Source organism: Callithrix jacchus, chromosome 15 (genome assembly GCF_049354715.1).
Source record: "Callithrix jacchus isolate 240 chromosome 15, calJac240_pri, whole genome shotgun sequence".
Taxonomy (NCBI): domain Eukaryota; kingdom Metazoa; phylum Chordata; class Mammalia; order Primates; family Cebidae; genus Callithrix; species Callithrix jacchus.
In genome coordinates, this window is record NC_133516.1 from 36,164,370 (window position 1) to 36,185,576 (window position 21,207).

General features: G+C 40.9%; 1 protein-coding gene across 49 annotated transcripts in view; it reads left to right on the forward strand.

Moving 5' to 3' along the window:
• CACNA1D (calcium voltage-gated channel subunit alpha1 D) overlaps window positions 1–21,207 on the forward strand; it is a 322,332-nt gene that overhangs the window by 146,127 nt on the left and 154,998 nt on the right. For 48 of the 49 annotated variants that reach the window (XR_013527364.1, XM_078351159.1, XM_078351167.1 and 45 more), the window contains one exon: window positions 7,452–7,591. Coding sequence is in view for 46 of the 49 variants with exons in the window: in XM_078351159.1 (XP_078207285.1) it covers window positions 7,452–7,591 (140 nt within the window). In the remaining 3 variants the exon portion in view is untranslated. Of the gene's footprint in view, window positions 1–7,450; window positions 7,592–21,207 lie in introns of those variants that run through there. The other variant, XM_078351184.1, reaches the window with a different exon arrangement.

Below are 21,207 nucleotides of genomic sequence, written 5' to 3' on the forward strand. Positions count from 1 at the left end.
TCACACCTTGTGCTCTAGCCACGTGGACCGCTATTCACCCTGAACAGCTTGCCTTGCCTTTGTTCAGGCTCTTTTTCTGGTTGGAACACCCTGCCCAGAGCAGGGAGGGCCATGATGAGGGAGCAGGTGACTGTGCTGAGCCTTTCCCTGACATCTCATGGACATTTTCCTGGAACAGAGGAGGCCCTGGTATCGTAGAACTTCTTATTGGGAAGGGACATTTAATAATAGTTGGTCAAAACCTCTCATTTTGCCCATTTATTTATTCATTGATAAATGCTGAATATCTGTTTTTGTGACAGGCCTTGGGAATGCAATGATGCATGAAATAGAAATGATCTCTGGAATTAAAGAAATGATAATTTATTGGGGGAGATAAATATTAAAGAGGTAATTTTTAAAAATTGACAAATAGCTACATAATTAGGGTGTACAACATGATGTTTTGATATATGCATATGCTGTGGAATGGCTAAATTAAGCTAATTGACATATCTGTTACCTCATGTGCTTCTTTTTTGTGATGAGAACATTTAAAATGTACTCTTAGCAATTTTCCAAATATACAATACATTGTTGTAACTATAGCCACTATGTCGTACAATAGATCTCCTCAACTTACTCTATCTGACTTTTGTATACTTGGAAATTGTGTATATGTTGACCAGCATCTTCCCAGTCTCTCTGACTCCCACCTCTGGCAATCATCATTTTCCTCTCTGCTTCTGTGAATTCAACTTTTTTAGACCACTCATATAAGTGAGGTCTTGCAGTATTTGCCTTTCTGTGCTTGGCTTGTTTAGCTTAGCATAGTGTCCTCTAGGTTCACCCGTGTTACTGCAATGACAAGATTTCCTTCTTTTTAAAGGCTGAATAGTATTTCATTGTGTTATACCACATTTTCTTTACCCACACATCCATTGATGAACATGGAGGCCAATTCCATGTCTTAGCTGTTATAAATAATGTTATAAAGAACATGGGAGTGGCAGACATTTCTTTGACATACTGATTTTATTTCCTTTGTATATATATTTTCAGAAGTAGGATCACTGCCTTATGTGATAGTTCTACTCTTAATTTTTAGAAGACCGTCTATAACTGTCTTCCATAGTGGCAGTACTAATTTATGTTCCTACCGACAGCGTACAAAGCTTCCCTCTTCTCTGTATCTTTGCCAACACTTACCATTTGTCTTTTTGAAAACAGCCATTCTAATGGATGGGAGATGATGGTTCATTGTGGTTTTAATCTACATTTCCTTGATGATTATTGATGTTGAGTACTTTTTCATGTATCTGTTGCCCATTTGTACATCTTCTTTTGAGAAATGTCCATTCAAGTCCTTTGCCCATTTTAAAATCACGTTGTTTTCTTGCAATTGAGTTGAGTTCCTTATCTGTTTTCAATATTAACCCTTTATCAAATGAATGGTTTAAAAATATTTTCTCCCATTTCATAGGTTGTCTCTTTATTCTGATGATTTTCCCTTTGTTGTGTGGAAGCATTTTAGTTTGATGTCCCATTTGTTTATTTTTGCTTATGTTTCCAGTGCTTATGGGCTCATATCTGAGAAGTCTTTGCCCTGACTAATTTCAAGAATCTTTCACTCTGTGTTTTTCTCTAGTACTTTCACTGTTTTAGGTCTTAATGTTTAAGTCTTTGATCCATTTTGAGCTGATTTTTGTATATGGAGTGAGGTAAGGGTCTGATTTCATTCCTCTACATGTGGATGCCTAGTTTTACCACACTGGTTATTGAAGAGACTATTCTTTCCCCACTGTGTGTTCTTGGCACCTCTGTCAAAGATGTGTTGACCATAAATGCCTGTATTTATTTCTTGGCTCTCCATTAAAGAGGTAATTTTTAAAAATTTAAATTTATATTGTGAATTAGGTCTATGAAGAAGTATAATGGGCTTTGACAGCGTGTAACAGCAGGCTCTAATTTTGTCTGGGAGGTCAGTAGAGGTTGTGCTGAGGAAGTGTCATTTAAGATGAGCCTTGAAGGGCAAGCAGAGCTTAGTCTGATGAGAAATGGGGATGGGAAGACCATTTTAGAAAGAAAGAAACAGGATGTGGAATGGTTCCACCGTGGCCTAGGGCCACAGCATGAATCAGTGGTTGAACTGGGACTAACAGAAATCAGATATATGGTTCCAGGCCCTGTGTTCCTTGCATTCAACCACACTGGGTGCGTTTTTGGCCCTGTATCACAGAGCTCTATGCTCATTCATCAGAATAGGGAAGTTCACATACATGGGGCAAGCACTCTAGGTGGGTAAAGCAGGGAGGGCAAAGACATGGAGGTGGGAAGACAGCTGGCATGTGTAGGAGGGAGCAGGTTGGCCCATGACTTGGGGTGAAGCGCTCTTACGGAGGAGAGGTGGGAAAGTTGGAAGCAGCAGCTAGGGAAAGATGAAAGGATGAGGTCCTTAACCAAAGAGCTGCAGGTTGGGATAGCAGGGGAGGCCAGATGAGATACTGAGATCAGCTGTTGTCTCAGCAGTTTGACTGTTTATTTCAGGCTTGTTCTAAAAAGGGTTTGGCCAGGTGTGGTGGCTCATGCCTGTAATCCCAGTACTTTGGGAAGCCAAGGTGGGTGGATCACTTGAGGTCAGGAGTTCGAGACCAGCCTGGCCAATATTGTGAAACCCCATCTTTAAAAAAAGAAAAAAAGATAGGAAGATAAAAAGGGTTTATGTTAACTTAGAAACATGCATACATAGATATCCTGTGTGTCTTTTTTTTATACATATGCTAGGATCACAAAACCTCCTGCTGTAGCAGCCCCTACGTGTCTAGATCTATAGCTGTATTCCTTCATTTTGTTTTTCTCCTCTGCTTTCTAGTAGCACCTATGAATATCTTACACATGTCTGATATACACCTAGATGCTAGAGTTAAAGACAGAAAGAGAAGGTTGCTTTCAGTAGGGAACCCAGGATCGCAGGGCACTGGCAGGGCATAGAAGTGATAGAAGGTGTCAGTGGGTGAGGGGGATTTCTGGCAGGATGTAATCTTACCAATGTCTTGGACCACATGGGTGGAAGAGCAGAACAGAGAAGTGACTCTTAGCTAGCTGCATTAAGCCTTCATTCACCTTTTGACAGCAGCTTGGGAGCTCTGGAAGGACAAGGATCTGGCTTTGCTGAGGAGGATGCAGCTGCTCAGGAATAGATGGACAAGCATTCATACCACAACACACTAATAAGAAGATTCTTAAAATAGGAAAGGACAGTACCAAGTCTAATAAAGGATTCTGGCATCTCCCACCTCCTGCTGGTTGACAGTTCTTGTTTCTCAAGATGCTGTGTAGCATTAACTGATTTTAGAGATTATTAACTAGTTTAGAGACTTGGTTTAGAGCCGGTCCTGTTGGTGAAATTTCACTGTTTACAGAAGATACCTTGGGTTTCAGAATTAGATTTGAGCCTTTGTTTCTCTGGTGGCTTGTGTTCTTGTCAGGGGGACTTCCATCCATCTATAGGGTAGTTTCTGGTGGTTGTTTTCTTTTCTTTCTTTTTTTTTTTTTTTTTGAGACGGAGTTTCACTCGTTACCCAGGCTGGAGTGCAATGGCGTGATCTCGGCTCACCGCAACCTCTGCCTCCTGGATTCAGGCAATTCTCCTGCCTCAGCCTCCTGAGTAGCTGGGATTACAGGCACGCGCCACCATGCCCAGCTAATTTTTTGTATTTTTAGTAGAGACAGGGTTTCACCATGTTGACCAGGATGGTCTCGATCTCTTGACCTCATGATCCATCCACCTTGGCCTCCCAAAGTGCTGGGATTACAGGCGTGAGCCACCGCGCCCGACCTATCTGGTGGTTGTTTTCTAAAGAGAGGTTTGGCAGGCCCTGCCCACTCAGGATCTCCTACCAGAGAGAGGAAATCCCTGCTGGTGGGTGACTGAGTGCCTGGCACACAGTGGGGGATGAGATGCAGGGATCATTTACTCTTCTGATTGAACCTGGCGAAGGGCTATTAAGGTACAGCTCCTGCTCGGGTCTTTTGTACGGGGGACGCCTCATTTCATGTCTGGTTCTAGAGAGTTCCTTCCGACCCCTTCTTCTGCCATCCCAGTCTCTCATCCTTGATAGTGCTTCTTCCCTTGTGTTTCCATCTCTTGTGGCCACAGACTCAGTGTCTTCTATGTGTCATCTCTTACCCAGCTGCCTTGGCTGGGCCCACCGTCCCGCCTCACCTGCTTGGTGACAAACCTGACTTTCTTGTTGGCTTCCTTTTCAAATTGCAAATTCAACATTCTTTTTCTCAAATGAACAATCATTTTGTCAAGCAAATATCCCACTCCTCCCGAACGATGTTTTGCAAGATTTAAAAATAATAGTTTGTTGAATGTGGAGCTATACCTGTTTCATGGGATTCCTTTTTAGTGGCAGGATTGAGGACCAGGATGGCACTGGCTTCCAGATAAACTGCTCTGCCTGCCCTCCAAGCCACAGTTCAGTTGACACATGGTAAAATCTCTGTAATAAAGAATTGTGTTAAAGGAAGTTTGTGTTTCCTGTAAAGAGTTCCATCAAATAATTCACTAAGGATTTTGGAAAGAGAAACCAAATTCTTTAAAAAGAAGCGGGGAGAGGGCAAAGGAGAAGGAAAAAGAATGTTAAACGATTAATTTATACTAATGGCCCTTGTGTTACTGTGGCAAAATTACTTCTAGACAAAAGCCAAAGAGGAAAAACAAGCTGTGTTTGGGAGGTGTACTGTCTGTTCTCTGCCTTGTTTTTCTGCTGTGAAGTATAGTGTACTGTCTTGACGTAGGAATGTAACTGCTATGAATATTGATGGCAGCAAAAGCTTTTTTTTTTTTTCTGTCTGGCCTAGTAAATAAAGCAGCAAGGATAAAAAGGGATGAATTGTAAAATCAGTGTGCTGTTTTTAGCTTCTCTGGTTCCCTTAGAACTCTAAGTCTCAAGCATATTGACAGTCTGCGTTTGGTGGTCAGGGTCTCATGTGAGTACAGTGGGTTGGCATTTTCAGGGATTTTTGCCTCTGGTTAAAGTAACAGAGTCCCTTTTTCTTTGAGCTTTCAGAGTTAAAGTTACAGCCTCATTGAGGCCTTCCTGGATCTTTCTCCCTATCCAGTGGCAACGCCGGTCCTTGCTCCTCAGAATACCACAGTGGTGTGAGTGGGCCAGCCATTGTTTCCTCCAAGAGCCACGCCCTGCATGCCTCCTGAGGGAGCACTCCCCTGGGGGACGTGGCGGGGAACCAGGTGACAGGGAATCTGGACAGCAAGAAAGGAAGGGCATCCTTGTAGCTCAAAGCCTGGCAACTCATGTAGCAGTGTGAAGGGCATGGGGGAAGAAGGCATAGGGGCATGGGATGAGCTGGCTAAGAACAGCACTGGTCTGAAGGTATGGAGGGGGTATGAGTGTGGAGGTTGGGGATGAGCTAACCTTTCTAAATTAAATTATAAACACACTGATGCTGGCTTATTCTCAAAAACAAAAACAAAGAAACAGTTCATTCACTAGACTGTTGTAATGGTGTTCTGAGGAGCAAAGGGAGCTCTGGAGGGCAGGTGTTTAGAAATGGCAAGAACTACAACCGCCATGTCCTTGGGAGGAAGCCCTGATGAACTGGCTTTTACATGACCAGCAAAGAGTGGAGAATGGGGCGAAGGCTGGGATGTACGGCCATGGCTGCATGGTTCCCCTGGTAGTCAAGAGGGAGGACACCTGTGGCACGACAAAGGGAAGTTCTGCTTGGCACGGCTGGTGACAGGAGGGCAGCCATTCTGGCAGCAAATGGCCAGAGCCCAGGGGCGGCACAGGCAAGGCTCCCATGTAAATGAGGTAAATGTACGAGAGTGTTGGGGCTTCTGCAAGCAAACAGTTAACAGTTAACAGTCCTTCAAAGGGTCAGCCTTATGAGTATCATCTTAAAATTTGTGTTTTAAAACATGTTTGTGAAAAAATTATTCAGAAACGTAAAATTTCTTTAAAAATATGCATTTGTGTATTGCATAAAATATATCTATAATAGTGATCACATATAACACAGCAATGTGTTTTTCCCCCCTGGAATTAGTGGTGAGAAGGAGGGGGTGGGGAGAAGTAGACTAAACCTTTGGCCTGATCAGAGGATTGAAGATACAAAATCGCTCTTGTCAGGTACTACTTTTATGACTCTTGAGAAATTCTCTGTGTGTACATTAGAAACTTTCCCCTCCACACCCCGCCCCCCCCCCCCACACAGCAGACTAAATGATAGGTACCATAGTGGGGACATTTTTTTGGCTCCTGGTACAGTGCCTGTCATTTAGAAGGGGTGTTCACATAAGTGTTTCCTGAGCCTTATTTATTTTGACTTCTTGCACTACGCATTTTAATGAGTGAATTTCATGACCTCCATTTCTCTGAGATGTTGGTAATGTTTCAGGTCTCACTCATTTTAGTATGGGACTTTATATTTTATATTGAAAAGTTACAGTTACTGATGTTACTTTAAGTAGCTTCACGCCTGGGAATGCCTCTTGGAAAGTTAATACACACATCTCTGTCTGTCCCTATTTCTAGTGAAACTAAAGCCATATAAAGAAAACATTTATGAAAGAGGAAAGAGACATAGTTTTTAGACTTGCTGATTGACACATTTTCTAAAGCTCATGGAGTTTCACGGGTTGGCACTGGAAAGGTTCTATGAGTCATTTAGCCCATGGGCGGTACCTGTGAGATCTGTGGCAGTCAGATGGGCATGGCTGCTGGGACATGTACAAGAGAAAGGGTCAGATGCTGAACCCGGGTTTCCTGGGAAAGCACATGGTGACCTGTCACAAGGTCAGCCAGGAGAGGTGGCATGCCAGTAAGGAGGCAGGGTGTTTGCCACCCTGAATTCTCTTCCCTTACTGTACGGATGCAGAAACCTATGTCCAGCGGAGGGGAGGGACTTGGCCAAGGTCACCTTGCTGCTCAGTGACAAAGCTGACTCTGACTTTGAAGTCAGACATAAACCCAAGTGGAAGAGAGGGTCAAAACAGATGCATCTTCATTTCTTCCGGAGGACATTCTGTTCAAAGCCACTGTTAGAATCTCTGTTGTACCCTTGTGCTTTTCTGGGCCTGATTTGGCAACCTCAGGAGGAAGACAGGCTGCAGTTTGCAAATGTGTGCAAATAACAAACATGCCCATTATGTCCTAAGCAGACTCATTGCACACTCATTGGGGCAGGTGGAAAATGCAGTCATGCAGCCTGGAACGAAAAGTGCTGTGCACTTAGTTGCTTATGAGAAATTCAGCGTTAGAATGTAAATGCCTTCCTGGCCCAGGGGCGGTGTAATTGTTCCGTTTCTCATAATTAAACTTTGCTTGGAAGAAAATGCTTATATGTCTAAGATGTTGATTCTAATCTCTGTTCCTTTTTCTGTCTCCTCTTCCTCCCCTGCCCCTACTTTTTTTGGCATGTTTCTTTGTTTTTCTCCACAGGAAAAAGTAGAATATGCCTTCCTGATTATTTTTACAGTCGAGACATTTTTGAAGATTATAGCATATGGATTATTGCTACATCCTAATGCTTATGTTAGGAATGGATGGAATTTACTGGATTTTGTTATAGTAATAGTAGGGTAAGTCCCTTTTACTTTGGGGAAATGTTGATTTGGAAAATGGGAGGTGGAGGTTGGGGTGGGGGGTGCAACAGAACAGTCCTTTTAGGGAGTGTGGTTGCTCTTTTATGCCAGCTGCTGCACCAGAACCTCTCAGGAGTTCTTTCATATATGTGTGTGTGTGTGTGTGTGTGTGTATATATATATATATATATATATATATATATATAATTGCACTTTAGGTTCTGGGGTACATGTGCAGAACATGCAGGATTGTTGCATAGGTATATACATAGCAATATGGTTTGCTGCCTCCATCCCCCCCTCATCTACATCTGGCATTTCTCCCCATGTTATCCCTCCCCAACCTCCCTACCCCTCGCTGTCCCTCTGCTATTCCCCCACAACAGACCCCAGTGTGTGATGCTCCCCTCCCTGTGTCCATGTGTTCTCAGCAGTTCTTTTAAGGCTGATGATGTTGCTGTCAATCTCTGGGCAAAGACTAGTTTGAAATTCTCTCATTGTTATTCCCCTTCTTAATAACATGTTGTAGAAGGGAGTCGAAGCTCCTAATGTGAGACTTGCAGGGTCTTGGAGCTCCGGAAATAGACCAACCCTGCTGGTGATTAGAGTCAAATGAGTAGAGCTTTTAATACTTAGTGATAATGTTAAGTTAAAAAAAAGTAAAAAGTAATAAAATCTTCATAGCAGTGAGGTACTCTGCTATTTAACATCCCTTGAGCAAAACTATTATTATTATTTGCTGACTTGTGGGAGAAACTCTGGCATACTACTATTCCATTTTAAATAACTAAACAAGTGTCTGGATAATGTCACATATCTGGCATAAAATGAAATAAACTAGAAAATGCAGAGAAGCGGGCATTCCACCAAAATCCTGTTGCAGCAAGAAGACATCAGTAGTTTTAGTTAAAGTAGACTGTTAAAATAAAAAATAGTGGCCTGTGTTATTTTAGTCCTTCCACACCTGGAAATGCTGCCAGGAAGAGAAAAATGAATCCACGTTACAGGAACGCTGGGTCTTTGGACCAAATACCCATGTAGGAAGATAAGCTATATCCTTTCTCCCAGTCTTAGTTATGCTAGCTGTAAAGTGAGTTTCTCCTAAAATTATGTTTCTGTAAAGAGAGGTTTTTAAATAGCCTCTCTGTTTTCATCTTTATGATTTCAGTGAACTGCCTTTTGTAATTGACCAAGGTGATTTTTCTTGTGGATTATCATTTTATCATGAATCCTTTGGCTTTTCATTAGAGACTAACTCTGCTGTGTAGTGAGAATGGAATTGGTTCTGGGCCTTCCTACATCCCTTCAATCTAGGAAGTTAATATGAGATCCTAATTGCCCAGTGGGACAATTAGATTTGTGGGAAAAAACTTAGCTTTTGTTTTTGGTTCCGTTTACGTGATGGATGACATTTACAGATTTGCATATGTTGAACCAGCCTTGCATCCCCGGATAAAGCCTACTTGGTTGTGATGAATAAGCTTCTTGATGTGCTGTTGCAATCTGTTTGCCAGTATTTTATTGAAGATTTTTGCATCAATGTTCATCATGGATATTGGCCTGAAGTTTTCTTTTTTAGTTGAGTCCCTGCCTGGTTTTGGTATCAGGATGATGTTGGTCTCATAAAATGAGTTAGAGAGGATTCCCTCCTTTTGTATTGTTTGATACAGTTTCAGAAGGAATGGAACCAGCTCCTCTTTGTACGTCTGGTAGAATTCGGCTGTGAACCCGTCTGGAGCTCAACTTTTTTTGGTTGGTAGGCTATTGATTGCTGCCTCTACTTCAGCCCTTGTTATTGGTCTATTCAGGGTTTCACCTTCTTCCTGGTTTAGTCTTAGTAGAGTACAAGTGTCTAAGAATTTATCCATTTCTTCCTGGTTTACTGGTTCATGTGAGTAGGGCTGTTTGTAGTAATCTCTGATGATAGTTTATATTCCTGTGGGATCAGTAGTGATATCTCCTTTATCATTTTTTATTGCATCTATTTGATGCTTCTCCCTTTTCTTTTTTTATTAATCTGTCTAGAGGTCTATTTTGTTGATCTTTTCAAAAAAACAGCTCCTGGATTTGTTTATTTTTTGAAGGGTTTTTTGTGTGTCTATCTCATTGAGTTCTGCTCTGATCTTAGTCATTTCTTGTCTTCTGCTAGCTTTTGAGTTTTTTTGATCTTGTTCCTCTAGCTCTTTCAATTTTGATGACAGGATGTTGATTTTAGATCTTTCCTCTCTTCTCTGGTGGGCATTTATTGCTATAAATTTCCCTCTCAACACTGCTTTAAAGGTGTCCCAGAGATTCTGGTAAGTTGTGTCTTCATTCTGGTTGGTTTTGAAGAACATCTTTCTTTCTGCCTTCATTTCATTGTTTATCCAGTCGACACTCAGAAGCAAGTTTTTCAGTTTCCAAGTGGTTGTGCGGGTTTGAGTGTGTTTCTTGATCCTGAGTTCTAATCTGATTGTGTTGTGGTCTGTTTGTTATGATTTCTGTTTTTTTGCATTTGCTGAGGAGTGATATGCTTCCAATGATGTGGTCAATTTTAGAGTAAATGCAATGTGGTGCTGAGAAAAATGTATATTCTGTGGGTTTCGGGTGGAGCGTTCTGTATATGCCTATTAGGTCAGCTTGGTCCAGCTCTGCATTCAAGTCCTGGATATCCTTGTTAATTTTCTGTCTCGTTGATCTGTCTAATATTGACAGTGGAGTGTTGAAGTCTCCCACTATTATTGTGTGGGAGTCTAAATCTCGTTTTAGGTCGTTAAGAACTTGCTTTATGTATCTGGGTGCTCCTGTGTTGGGGGTGTATATATTTAGGATAGTTAGCTCTTCTTGTTGGATTGATCCTTTTGCCATTATGTAGTGTCCTTCTTTGTCTCTTTTGATCTTTGTTGAAGTCCATTTTATCTGAGACTAGGATTGCAACCCCTGCTTTTTTTTGTTCTCCATTTTGCTTAGTAAATCATCTTCCATCCCTTTATTTTGAGGAGTGTGTGTCTTTGTATGTGAGAGGGGTTTCCTGAATACAGCACACCAATGGGTTTTGACTTTTTAATCCAGCTTGCCAGTCTGTGTCTTTTGATTGGGACATTTAGGCCATTTACATTCAATGTTACTATTATTATGTGTGAATTTGATCCTGCCATTTTGTTACTGGTTGGTTTTCTTTCCCATTAGTTGACTCATTTTCTTCATTGCATTTTTGGTCTTTGCCAACTGGTTTGTTTTTGCAGTGACTGGTACTTGTTCTTTCCATGTTCAGTGTTTCTGTCAGGTGATTATCTCAATAGATTCAGAGAAGGCCTTCAATAAAATTCCATAGCCCTTCATGCTAAAAACTCTCAATAAACTAGGTATTGATGGAACATATCATAAAATGATAAAAGCTATATATGACAAACCTACAGCCAAAATCATACAGAATGGGCAAAAGCTGGAAGAATTCCCTTTGAAATCAAAGGGATTTGATCAAAAGGATGCCCTCTCCCACCACTCCTATTCAACATAGTATTGGAAGTTCTAGCCAGAGCAATCATGCAAGAAAAAGGAATAAAGGGTAATCAAATAGGAAAGGAAGACGTCAAACTGTCTCTATTTGCAGATGATATGATTGTATATCTAGAAGACCCCATCATCTCAGCCCAAAATCTCAAACTGATAAGCAACTTCAGCAAAGTCTCAGGATATAAAATCAATGTGCAGAAATCACAAGCATTCCTATATACCAATAACAGAAAAACAGAGTCAAATCAAGAGCAAACTCCCATTCACAATTGCTACAAAGAGAATGAAATACCTAGGAATACAACTAACAAAGGATGTAAAGGTCCTCTTCAAGAAGAACTACAAACCAATGCTCAACAAAATAAGAGAGGACACAAACAGATGGAGAAACATTCCATGCTCATGGTTAGGAAGAATCAGTATCATGAAAATGGCCATACTGCCCAAAGTAATCTATAGATTCAACGCTATCCCCATCAAGCCTACCAATGGACCTTCTTCACAGAACTGGAAAAAAACAGTTTAAACTTCATATAGAATCACAAAGGACCCCACATAGCCAAGACAATCCTAAGCAAAAAGACCAAAGCCAGAGGCATCACACTGCTGGACTTCAGACTTTCCTACAAGGCTACGGTAAATCAACACAGCATGGTACTGGTATCAAAACAGAGACATAGACCAATGGAACAGAACAGAGACCCCAGAATAAACACAGCACATCTACAACCATCTGATCTTTGACAAACCCGGCAAAAACAACCAATGGGGAAAGGACTCCTTGTTTAATAAATGGTGTTGGGAAAACTGGCTAGCAATGTGCAGAAAGCAGAAACTGGACCCCTACCTGTCACCTTACAGTAAAATTAACTCCAGACGGATCAAAGATTTAAGCATAAAACGAAACACCATAAAAACACTTGCAGAAAATGTAGGCAGAACCATCCAGGACATAGGCATAGGCAAGGACTTCATGACTAAAACACCAAAAGCAATGGCAATAAAAATCAAGATAGACAAATTGGATCTAATTAAACTCCAGAGCTTCTGTATAGCAAAAGAAACCATCATTAGAGTGAATCAGCAACCAACAGAATGGGAAAAATTTTTGCAATCTACCCATCTGACAAAGGGCTAATATCCAGAATCTACAAGGAACTAAAACAGATATACAAGAAAAAAACAACCCCATTCAAAAGTGGGCAAAGGTTATAAACAGACACTTTTCAAAAGAAGACATATATGAGGCCAACAAATATATGTAAAAATGCTCATCATCACTGGTAATTAGAAAAATGCAAATCAAAACCACACTGAGATATCATCTCAAACTAGTTAGAGTGGCGATCATTAAAAAATCTGGAGACGGGAGATTCAAGATGGTGCGGTAAGAGCAACTCAGGATGGCAGCTCTCAGTGAATGCACAGAGGCTGCTACAGACAAGCAGAGCCTGGAGTGGACCTCAGCAGTTATACAGCCGAGGGGCTAGACTGGTAGAAGGAAACCCAAGTAACAGAAATACTTCATCATCAACAAGCTGGTCGTTCACTCAGAGACCCAATTGAAAAGTCAGCAACTACTCAGACGACAGGTGGATAAATCCACAAGGATGGGAAGAAATCATTGCAAAAAGGAGGAAAACACCCAAAACCAGAACACCTCACCTCCTACAAAGAACAAAACTCCTCACCAGCAAGGGAACAAAGCTGAATGGAGAATGACTGTGACGAAATGACGGAATTAGACTTCAGAAGGTGGGTAATGAGAAACTTCTGTGAGCTAAAAGAACATGTACTAAATCAATGCAAAGAAACTAAGAACCTTGAAAAAAGATTCGAGGAAATGATAACAAGAATGGATAACTTAGAGAGGAATATGAATGAATTGAAGGAGCTGAAAAATACAACATGAGAACTTCGCGAAGCATGCACAAGTTTCAACAGCCGAATTGACCAAGCAGAAGAAAGAATATCTGAAGTCGAAGATCAACTCAATGAAATAAAACGAGAAACCAAGATCAGAGAAAAAAATGCAAAAAGGAATGAACAAAGTCTCCAAGAAATGTGGGACTATGTGAAGAGACCTAACCTACGTTTGATAGGTGTACCAGAAGGTGATGAAGAGAACAAATTCAAGCTGGAAAATACTCTTCAGGATATTATCCAGGAAAATTTCCCCAACCTAGCAAGGCAGGCCAATAGTCAATTCCAGGAAATACAGAAAACACCACAAAGATATTCCACAAGAAGAGCAAACCCAAGTCACATAATCGTCAGATTCACCAGGGGTGAAATGAAGGAGAAAATGCTAAGGGCAGCCAGAGAGAAAAGTCGGGTCACCCACAAAGGGAAGCCCATCAGACTCACAGCAGATCTCTCGGCAGGAACCCTACAAGCCAGAAGAGAGTGGGGGCCAATATTCAACATCCTTAAAGAAAAGAACTCTCAACCCAGAATTACATATCCAGCCAAACTGAGCTTCATAAGTGAAGGAAAAATAAAATCCTTTGCAAATAAGCAAGTAATCAGAGATTTTGTCACCACCAGGCCTGCTTTACAAGAGCTCCTGAAAGAGGCACTACACACAGAAAGGAACAAGCAGTACCAGCCATTCCAAAAACACACTAAATGCTAAAAAGCATCAACAAAATGAAGAATCTACATCAACTAACGGACAAAACAGCCAGCTAGCATCAAAATGGCAGTATCAAATTCACACATAACGATATTAAGCCTAAATGTAAATGGGCTAAATGCACCAATCAAAAGACACAGACTGGCAAATTGGATAAAAAAACAAAACCCATCAGTGTGCTGTATCCAGGAAACCCATCTCACATGCAAGGATACACAAAGGCTCAAAATAAAGGGATGGAGGAAGATGTACCAAGCAAATGGAGAGCAAAAAAAAAGCAGGAGTTGCAATTCTCATCTCTGATAAAATAGACTTTAAAGCAACAAAGATCAAAAGAGACAAAGAACGTCATTATATAATGGTAAAAGGATCGATACAACAAGAGCTAACGATCCTAAATATATATGGACCCAATACAGGAGCACCCAGATATATAAGGTAAGTTCTTAATGACTTACAAAGAGACTTAGTCTCCCACTATTATTGTGTGAAAATCTAACACTCCACTGTCAATATTAGACAGATCAATCAGACAGAAAATTAACAAGGATATCCAGGGCTTGAACTCACACCTGGAACAAGCAAACCTGATAGACATTTACAGAACTCTGCACCCCAAATCCACAGAATACACATTCTTCTCAGCACCACATCACACCTACTCTAAAATTGACCACATAATTGGAAGTAAAGCACTGCTCAGCAAATGCAAAACAACTGAAATCATAACAAACAGTCTCTCAGACCACAGTGCAATCAAGTTAGAACTCAGAATTCAGAAACTAACCCAGAACTGCACAGCTTCATGGAAACTGAACAACTGGCTCTTGAATATTGACTGAATAAACAATGAAATGAAGGCAGAAATAAAGAAGTTCTTCGAAACCAATGAGAATGAAGACACAACATGCCAGAATCATTGGGACACATTTAAAGCAGTCTTTAGAGGAAAATATATAGCAATAAGTGCCCACATGAGAAGAGTGGAGAGATCCAAAATTGACACCCTATCATCAAAATTGAAAGAGCTAGAGGAGCAAGATAAAAAAAACTCAAAACCTAGCAGAAGACAAGAAATTACTAAGATCAGAGCAGAACTGAAGGAGATAGAGACACGAAAAACCCTTCAAAAAATGAATAAATCCAAGAGCTGGTTTTTTGAAATGATCAACAAAATAGACAGACCACTAGCCAGACTGATAAAAAAGAAAAGAGAGAACAACCAAATAGATGCAATAAAAAATGATAAAGGGGAAATCACCACAGATTTCACAGAAATTTAAACCATCATCAGAGAATATTACAAACAACTCTGTGCACATAAACTAGTAAACCTGGAAGAAATGGATAAATTCCTAGACTCCTGTGTCCTCCCAAGCCTAAACCAGGAGGAAGCCAAAACTATGAATAGACCAATAACAAGGTCTGAAGTCGAGGCAGCAATTAAGAGCCTACCACACAAAAAAAAGCCCAGGTCCAGATGGGTTCACAGCCGAATTCTACCAGACACACAAAGAGGAGCTGGTACCATTCCTTCTGAAACTATTTTAAATAATCCAAAAAAAGGGAATCCTTCCCAAATCATTTTATGAGACCAACATCATCCTGATACTAAAACCCGGCAGAGACCCAACAAGAAAAGAAAACTTCAGGCCAATATCCATGATGAACATAGATGCAAAAATCTTCAATAAAATACTGGCAAGCCGATTGGAACAGCACATCAAAAAACTTATCCATCATGATCAAGTAGGATTCATCCCAGGGATGCAAGGCTGGTTCAACACACGCAAGTCTATAAACATAATTCACCACATAAACAGAACCAAAAACAAAAACTACATGATTATCTCGATTGACACAGAGAAGGCATTCGACAAAATTCAACAGCCCTTTATGCTAAAAACCCTCAATAAACTCGGTATCAATGGATATCTCAAAGTAATAAAAGCTATTTACAACAAACCAACAGCCAATATCATACTGAATGGGCAAAAACTGGAAGCATTCCCTTTGAAATCTGGCACTAGACAAGGATGCCCTCTTTCACCACTCCTATTCAATATAGTACTGGAAGTTCTAGCCAGAGCAATCAGGCAAGAAAAAGAAATAAAGGGTGGGGCCGGGCGCGGTGGCTCAAGCCTGGAATCCCAGCACTTTGGGAGGCCGAGGCGGGTGGATCACGAGGTCGAGAGATCGAGACCAACCTGGTCAACATGGTGAAACCCCATCTCTACTAAAATACAAAAAATTAGCTGGGCATGGTGGCGCGTGCCTGTAATCCCGGCTACTCAGGAGGCTGAGGCAGGAGAATTGCCTGAACCCAGGAGGCGGAGGTTGCGGTGAGCTGAGATCGCGCCATTGCACTCCAGCCTGGGTAACAAGAGCGAAACTCTGTCTCAAAAAAAAAAAAAAGAAATAAAAGGTATTCAAATAGGGAAGGTGGAAGCCAAATTGTCTCTATTTGCAGACAACATGATAGTATACCTAGAAGACCCCATTGCCTCAGCCCAAAAACTCCTGAAACTGATAAGCAACTTCAGCAAAGTCTCAGGATATAAAATCAATGTGCAAAAATCACAAGCATTCCTCTACACCAATAACAGACTTAAAGAAAGCCAAATTAAGAATGAACTGCCATTCACAATTGCTACAAAAAGAATAAAATACCTAGGAATACAACTCACAAGGAACGTAAGGGACCTCTTCAAGGAAAACTACAAACCACTGCTCAAAGAAATAAGAGAGGACACAAACAGATGGAGAAACATTCCATGTTCATGGATAGGAAGAATCAATATCATGAAAATGGCTATACTGCCCAAAGTAATTTACAGAATCAATGCTATCCCCATCAAGCTACCATTGACTTTCTTCACAGAACTGGAAAAAAACACCATGAACTTTATATGGAACCAAAAGAGAGCCTGCATAGCCAAGTCAATTCTAAGCAAAAAGAACACAGCGGGGGGCATCACACTACCGGACTTCAAACTATACTACAAGGCTACAGTAATTAAAACAGCATGGTACTGGTACCAAAACAGAGATATAGACCAATGGAACAAAACAGGTATTGGAGGCAACACAGCATATCTACAACCATATAATCTTTGATAAACCTGACAAAAACAAGCAATGGGGAAAGGATTCCCTGTTTAATAAATGTTGTTGGGAAAACTGGCTAGCCATGTGCAGAAAGCAGAAACTGGACCCCTTCCTGACACCTTACACTAAAATTAACTCCAGATGGATTAAAGACTTAAACAGAAGACCTGGCACCATAAAAACCCTAGAAGAAAATCTAGGCAAAACCATTCAGGACATAGGAGTAGGCAAGGACTTCATGACCAAAACACCAAAAGCATTAGCAACAAAAGCCAAAATAGACAAATGGGACCTAATGAAACTCCACAGCTTCTGCACAGCAAAAGAAACAGTCACTAGAGTGAATCAGCAACCAACGGAATGCGAAAAAATTTTTGCAGTTTATCCATCTGACAAAGGGCTGATATCCAGAATTTACAAAGAACTCAAACAGATTTACAGAAAAAAAAAAGCCCATTCAAAAATGGGCAAAGGATATGAACACTTTACAAAAGAAGACATACATGAGGCCAACAAACATATGAAAAAATGCTCATCATCACTGGTCATTAGAGAGATGCAAAGCAAAACCACATTGAGATACCATCTCATGCCAGTTAGAACAGTGATCATTAAAAAATCTGGAGACAACAGATGCTGGAGAGGATGTGGAGAAATAGGAACACTTTTTACACTGTTGGTGGGAGTGTAAATTAGTTCAACCATTGTGGAAGACAGTGTGGCGATTCCTCAAGGCCTTAGAAATAGAAATTCCATTTGACCCAGCAATCCCATTACTGGGTATATATCCAAAGGACAATAAATCGTTCTACTATAAGGACACATGCACACAAATGTTCATTGCAGCACTGTTTACAATAGCAAAGACCTGGAACCAACCCAAATGCCCATCGATGATAGACTGGATTGGGAAAATGTGGCATATATACACCATGGAATATTATGCAGCAATCAAAAATGATGAGTTCGTGTCATTTGTAGGGACATGGATGAATCTGGAGAACATCATTCTCAGCAAACTGATACAGGAACAGAAAATGATATACTGCATGTTCTCACTCATAGGCGGGTGATGAAAAATGAGAACACATGGACACAGGGAAGGGAGTACTAAACACTGGGGTCTATTGGGGGAATAGTGGAGGGACAGCGGCCGGGGGGAGCTGGGGAAGATTAGCCTGGGGAGAAATGCCAAATGTGGGTGAAGGGGAGGAAGGCAGCAAAACACACTGCCATGTGTGTACCTATGCAACTGTCTTGCATGTTCTGCACATGTACCCCAAAACCTAAAATGCAATTTAAAAAAAATCTGGAGACAATAGATGCTGGAGAGGACGTGGAGAAATAGGAGCACTCTTACACAGTTGGTGGGAGTGTAAATTAGTTCAATCATTGTGGAAGGCAGTGTGGCAATTTCTCAAGGATCTAGAAATAGAAATTCCATTTGACCCAGCAATCCCGTTATTAGGTATATACCCAAAGAACTATAAATCATTCTACTCTAAAACACATGCACACGAATGTTCATTGCAGCCTTGTGTACAATAGCAAAGACCTGGAACCAACCCAAATGCCCATCAATGATAGACTGGACAAAGAAAATGTGGTACATATACACCATGGAATACTATGGAGCCATAAAAAACAATCAGTTCATGTCCTTTGTAGGGACTTGGGTGAATCTGGAAACCATCATTCTCAGCAATCTGACACAAGAACAGAAAGCCAAACACTATATTCTCACTTATAGGTGGGTGTTGAACAATGAGAGCACGTGGACTCAGGGAGAGAACATCACACACTGGAGGCAGTTATGGGGGGGCAGGGGAGGGTGGGGAGGGATAACATGGGAGAAATGCCAGATACAGTATGTACCTAAACTAAAATAAATAAATTTAAAAAAAAAACTTAGCTTTTGCAGAAATCTCCACAATACATTGGCATTTAAGACATCATTGCAAAGAAGTGCATATCAAAATGAACAGGTGGCAGATATGCGCCATACCTTCCTTTATTTGTTGGACTCTGTCAAGGAATGGCAATCAGGAGCCTTGAAGGTTTGTTGGTTTGGGGATAATCTGACTGTGCCTCTTCTGCCACTGGACTTCTTGTTCAGCTAGGAATGGAGATGCTTAGCCCCATTTCTTTTGTCATCATGCTATGATCACCTTGGCTTTCTGCCTGGAGACATTTTTCACATGACAGCACAGCACAGGGACAGGGAACAGAGTGGAGCATGGTGGTCTTATTGAGTTAAGGAGACAGAAAAAAGAGTTTGAGGAAGCAGAATATGGGAAGGGAGGGAGCTATTCAGAGAAAGAGCTTCATAAATATGCCTTGGAGTCCTCATCATTTTTGGCTGAGGACTAAGCTAAACCTCTGTGGAGTTGTGAGTCCATGAGGCTAGGGAAGACCACTGCTAGGGAAAAGAGAAAAATTAGGGAGTTGTAAAATGAATGATAACCAGGGCTCCCAAAGGACTGGAAGGCATTCAAATTCTGACTCTTTAGGGTGGAAATACCTCATTGAACATCCTGGACTGTCAGTAGAGACCCCACAATGGCCATTAGTAGTCATGCTAAACTGGCTCTAGAGCAGGGGCTGGTAAATTCAATGAGCCAAAGCCTAGCCCATCTAGCCTGCCCTCTATTTTTATAAATAAAGCTTTATTGTAACGTGGCCACACTCATTTGTTTTCATAGTTCAATTTGAGTAGTTTAGGTCCACAAAACCCAAAATATTTACTATTTGGCCCTTTACAGAAAAAGTTTGCCAATTGCTGCTCTATGGTACAGAGACTACCTGAAATCCTCTTACAGTGTTTGAAAAGAAGTCTGAAAAGAAGCAAATTAGGCCAGGTATGGTGGCTCATGCCTGTAATCCCAGCACGTTGGGAGGCTGAGGTGAGTGGATCACCTGAGGTCAGGAGTTCAAGGCCAGCCATGGCCAACATGGCAAAACCTAATCTCTACTAAAAATGTAAAAATTAGCTGGACATGGTGTTGTATGCCTGTAATCCCAGCTACATGGGAGGCTGAGGCAAGAGAATCCCTTGGACCAAGTAGGCAAAGGTTGCAGTGAGCCAAGGTTGTGCCACTGCATTCCAGTCTGGGTGACAGAGTGAGACTCTGTTTCAAAAAAAAAAAAAAAAAATGCAGCAAACTGATATGCTCACTTAACTGCCTGCCACAACATAACTTGACATTCTTTAAAGGAAGACCACAAAATCCAGACACTGAACATGTGAAGAAATGTGACCCATAACCAGGGGCAACTCCATCAGTAGAAACAGTTCCTGAAATGACAGAGATGATAGAATTAGAGAGGAACTTTACAGAGCTTTAAAAACCACTATTATAAATGTATTTATGGACTTAAAGGGGTACATGATTATAGTAAGAAAAGATGGGACAAAATTAAATAGAAAAACCAAATGGGACTTTAAGAGATGAAAAATATATGCAAAATGAAAAATTGTCTGGATTGGCTTAACCTCAGTTTATACACTATAGAAGAAAAAAAGATCAGGGAGTTTGAAGATACAGCAATAACATGAAGAATAATGATTGAGGAGAAAATGAACACCACCTCTGTGACCTGGGAGGGAATATCAAGTGGTCTAACATACGTATATTTGGAGTCTCAGAAGGAGAGGAGAGAAAGAGGAGACAGCAAAAAATATTTGAAGAAACGGCTCCAGATTTTCCAAAAGTGATGAAAAATAGAAACTCACAAGAAGCTCAGCAAAGGCTAAGCAAAATAAACATGAAGAAAGCCACATCAAGGCACATCATAATTGTAAGGAAATTGTTAAAAAAAACAAAGAGAAAACCTTAAAGAAAAAAAACTATTTGTCAACAACTTTGCAAGCCAGAAGACAATAAAGAGACATCTTTAAAGTACTGGGGGGGAAATGTCAACCTAGGATTCTCACTCAGTAAAATATCTTTCAGAGTTAAAGTCAAAATAAAAATGTTTTCAGATATTCCAGAATTTGAGAATTCATGACTAATAGATCTGTACCTCAAACAGTGTTAAAGGCAGTTCCTCAGGGCAGAAGGCAAATGATACAAGATAGAAAAGTGGATCTGTACAAAAAGAATGAAGAGTGCTAGAAAGGGTAAATATGTGGGTACATATATAGACGTTTCCCCCTCATTTAAATATTTCTTTTGGGAGGCCAAGGCGGGTGAATCACGAGGTCAAGAGATCGAGACCATCCTGGTCAACATGGTGAAACCCCATCTCTACTAAAAATACAAATAATTATCTGGGTATGGTGGCACATGCCTGTAATCCCAGCTACTCAGGAGGCTGAGGCAGGAGAATTGCCTGAACCCAGGAGGCGGAGGTTGCAGTGAGCTGAGATCGCGCC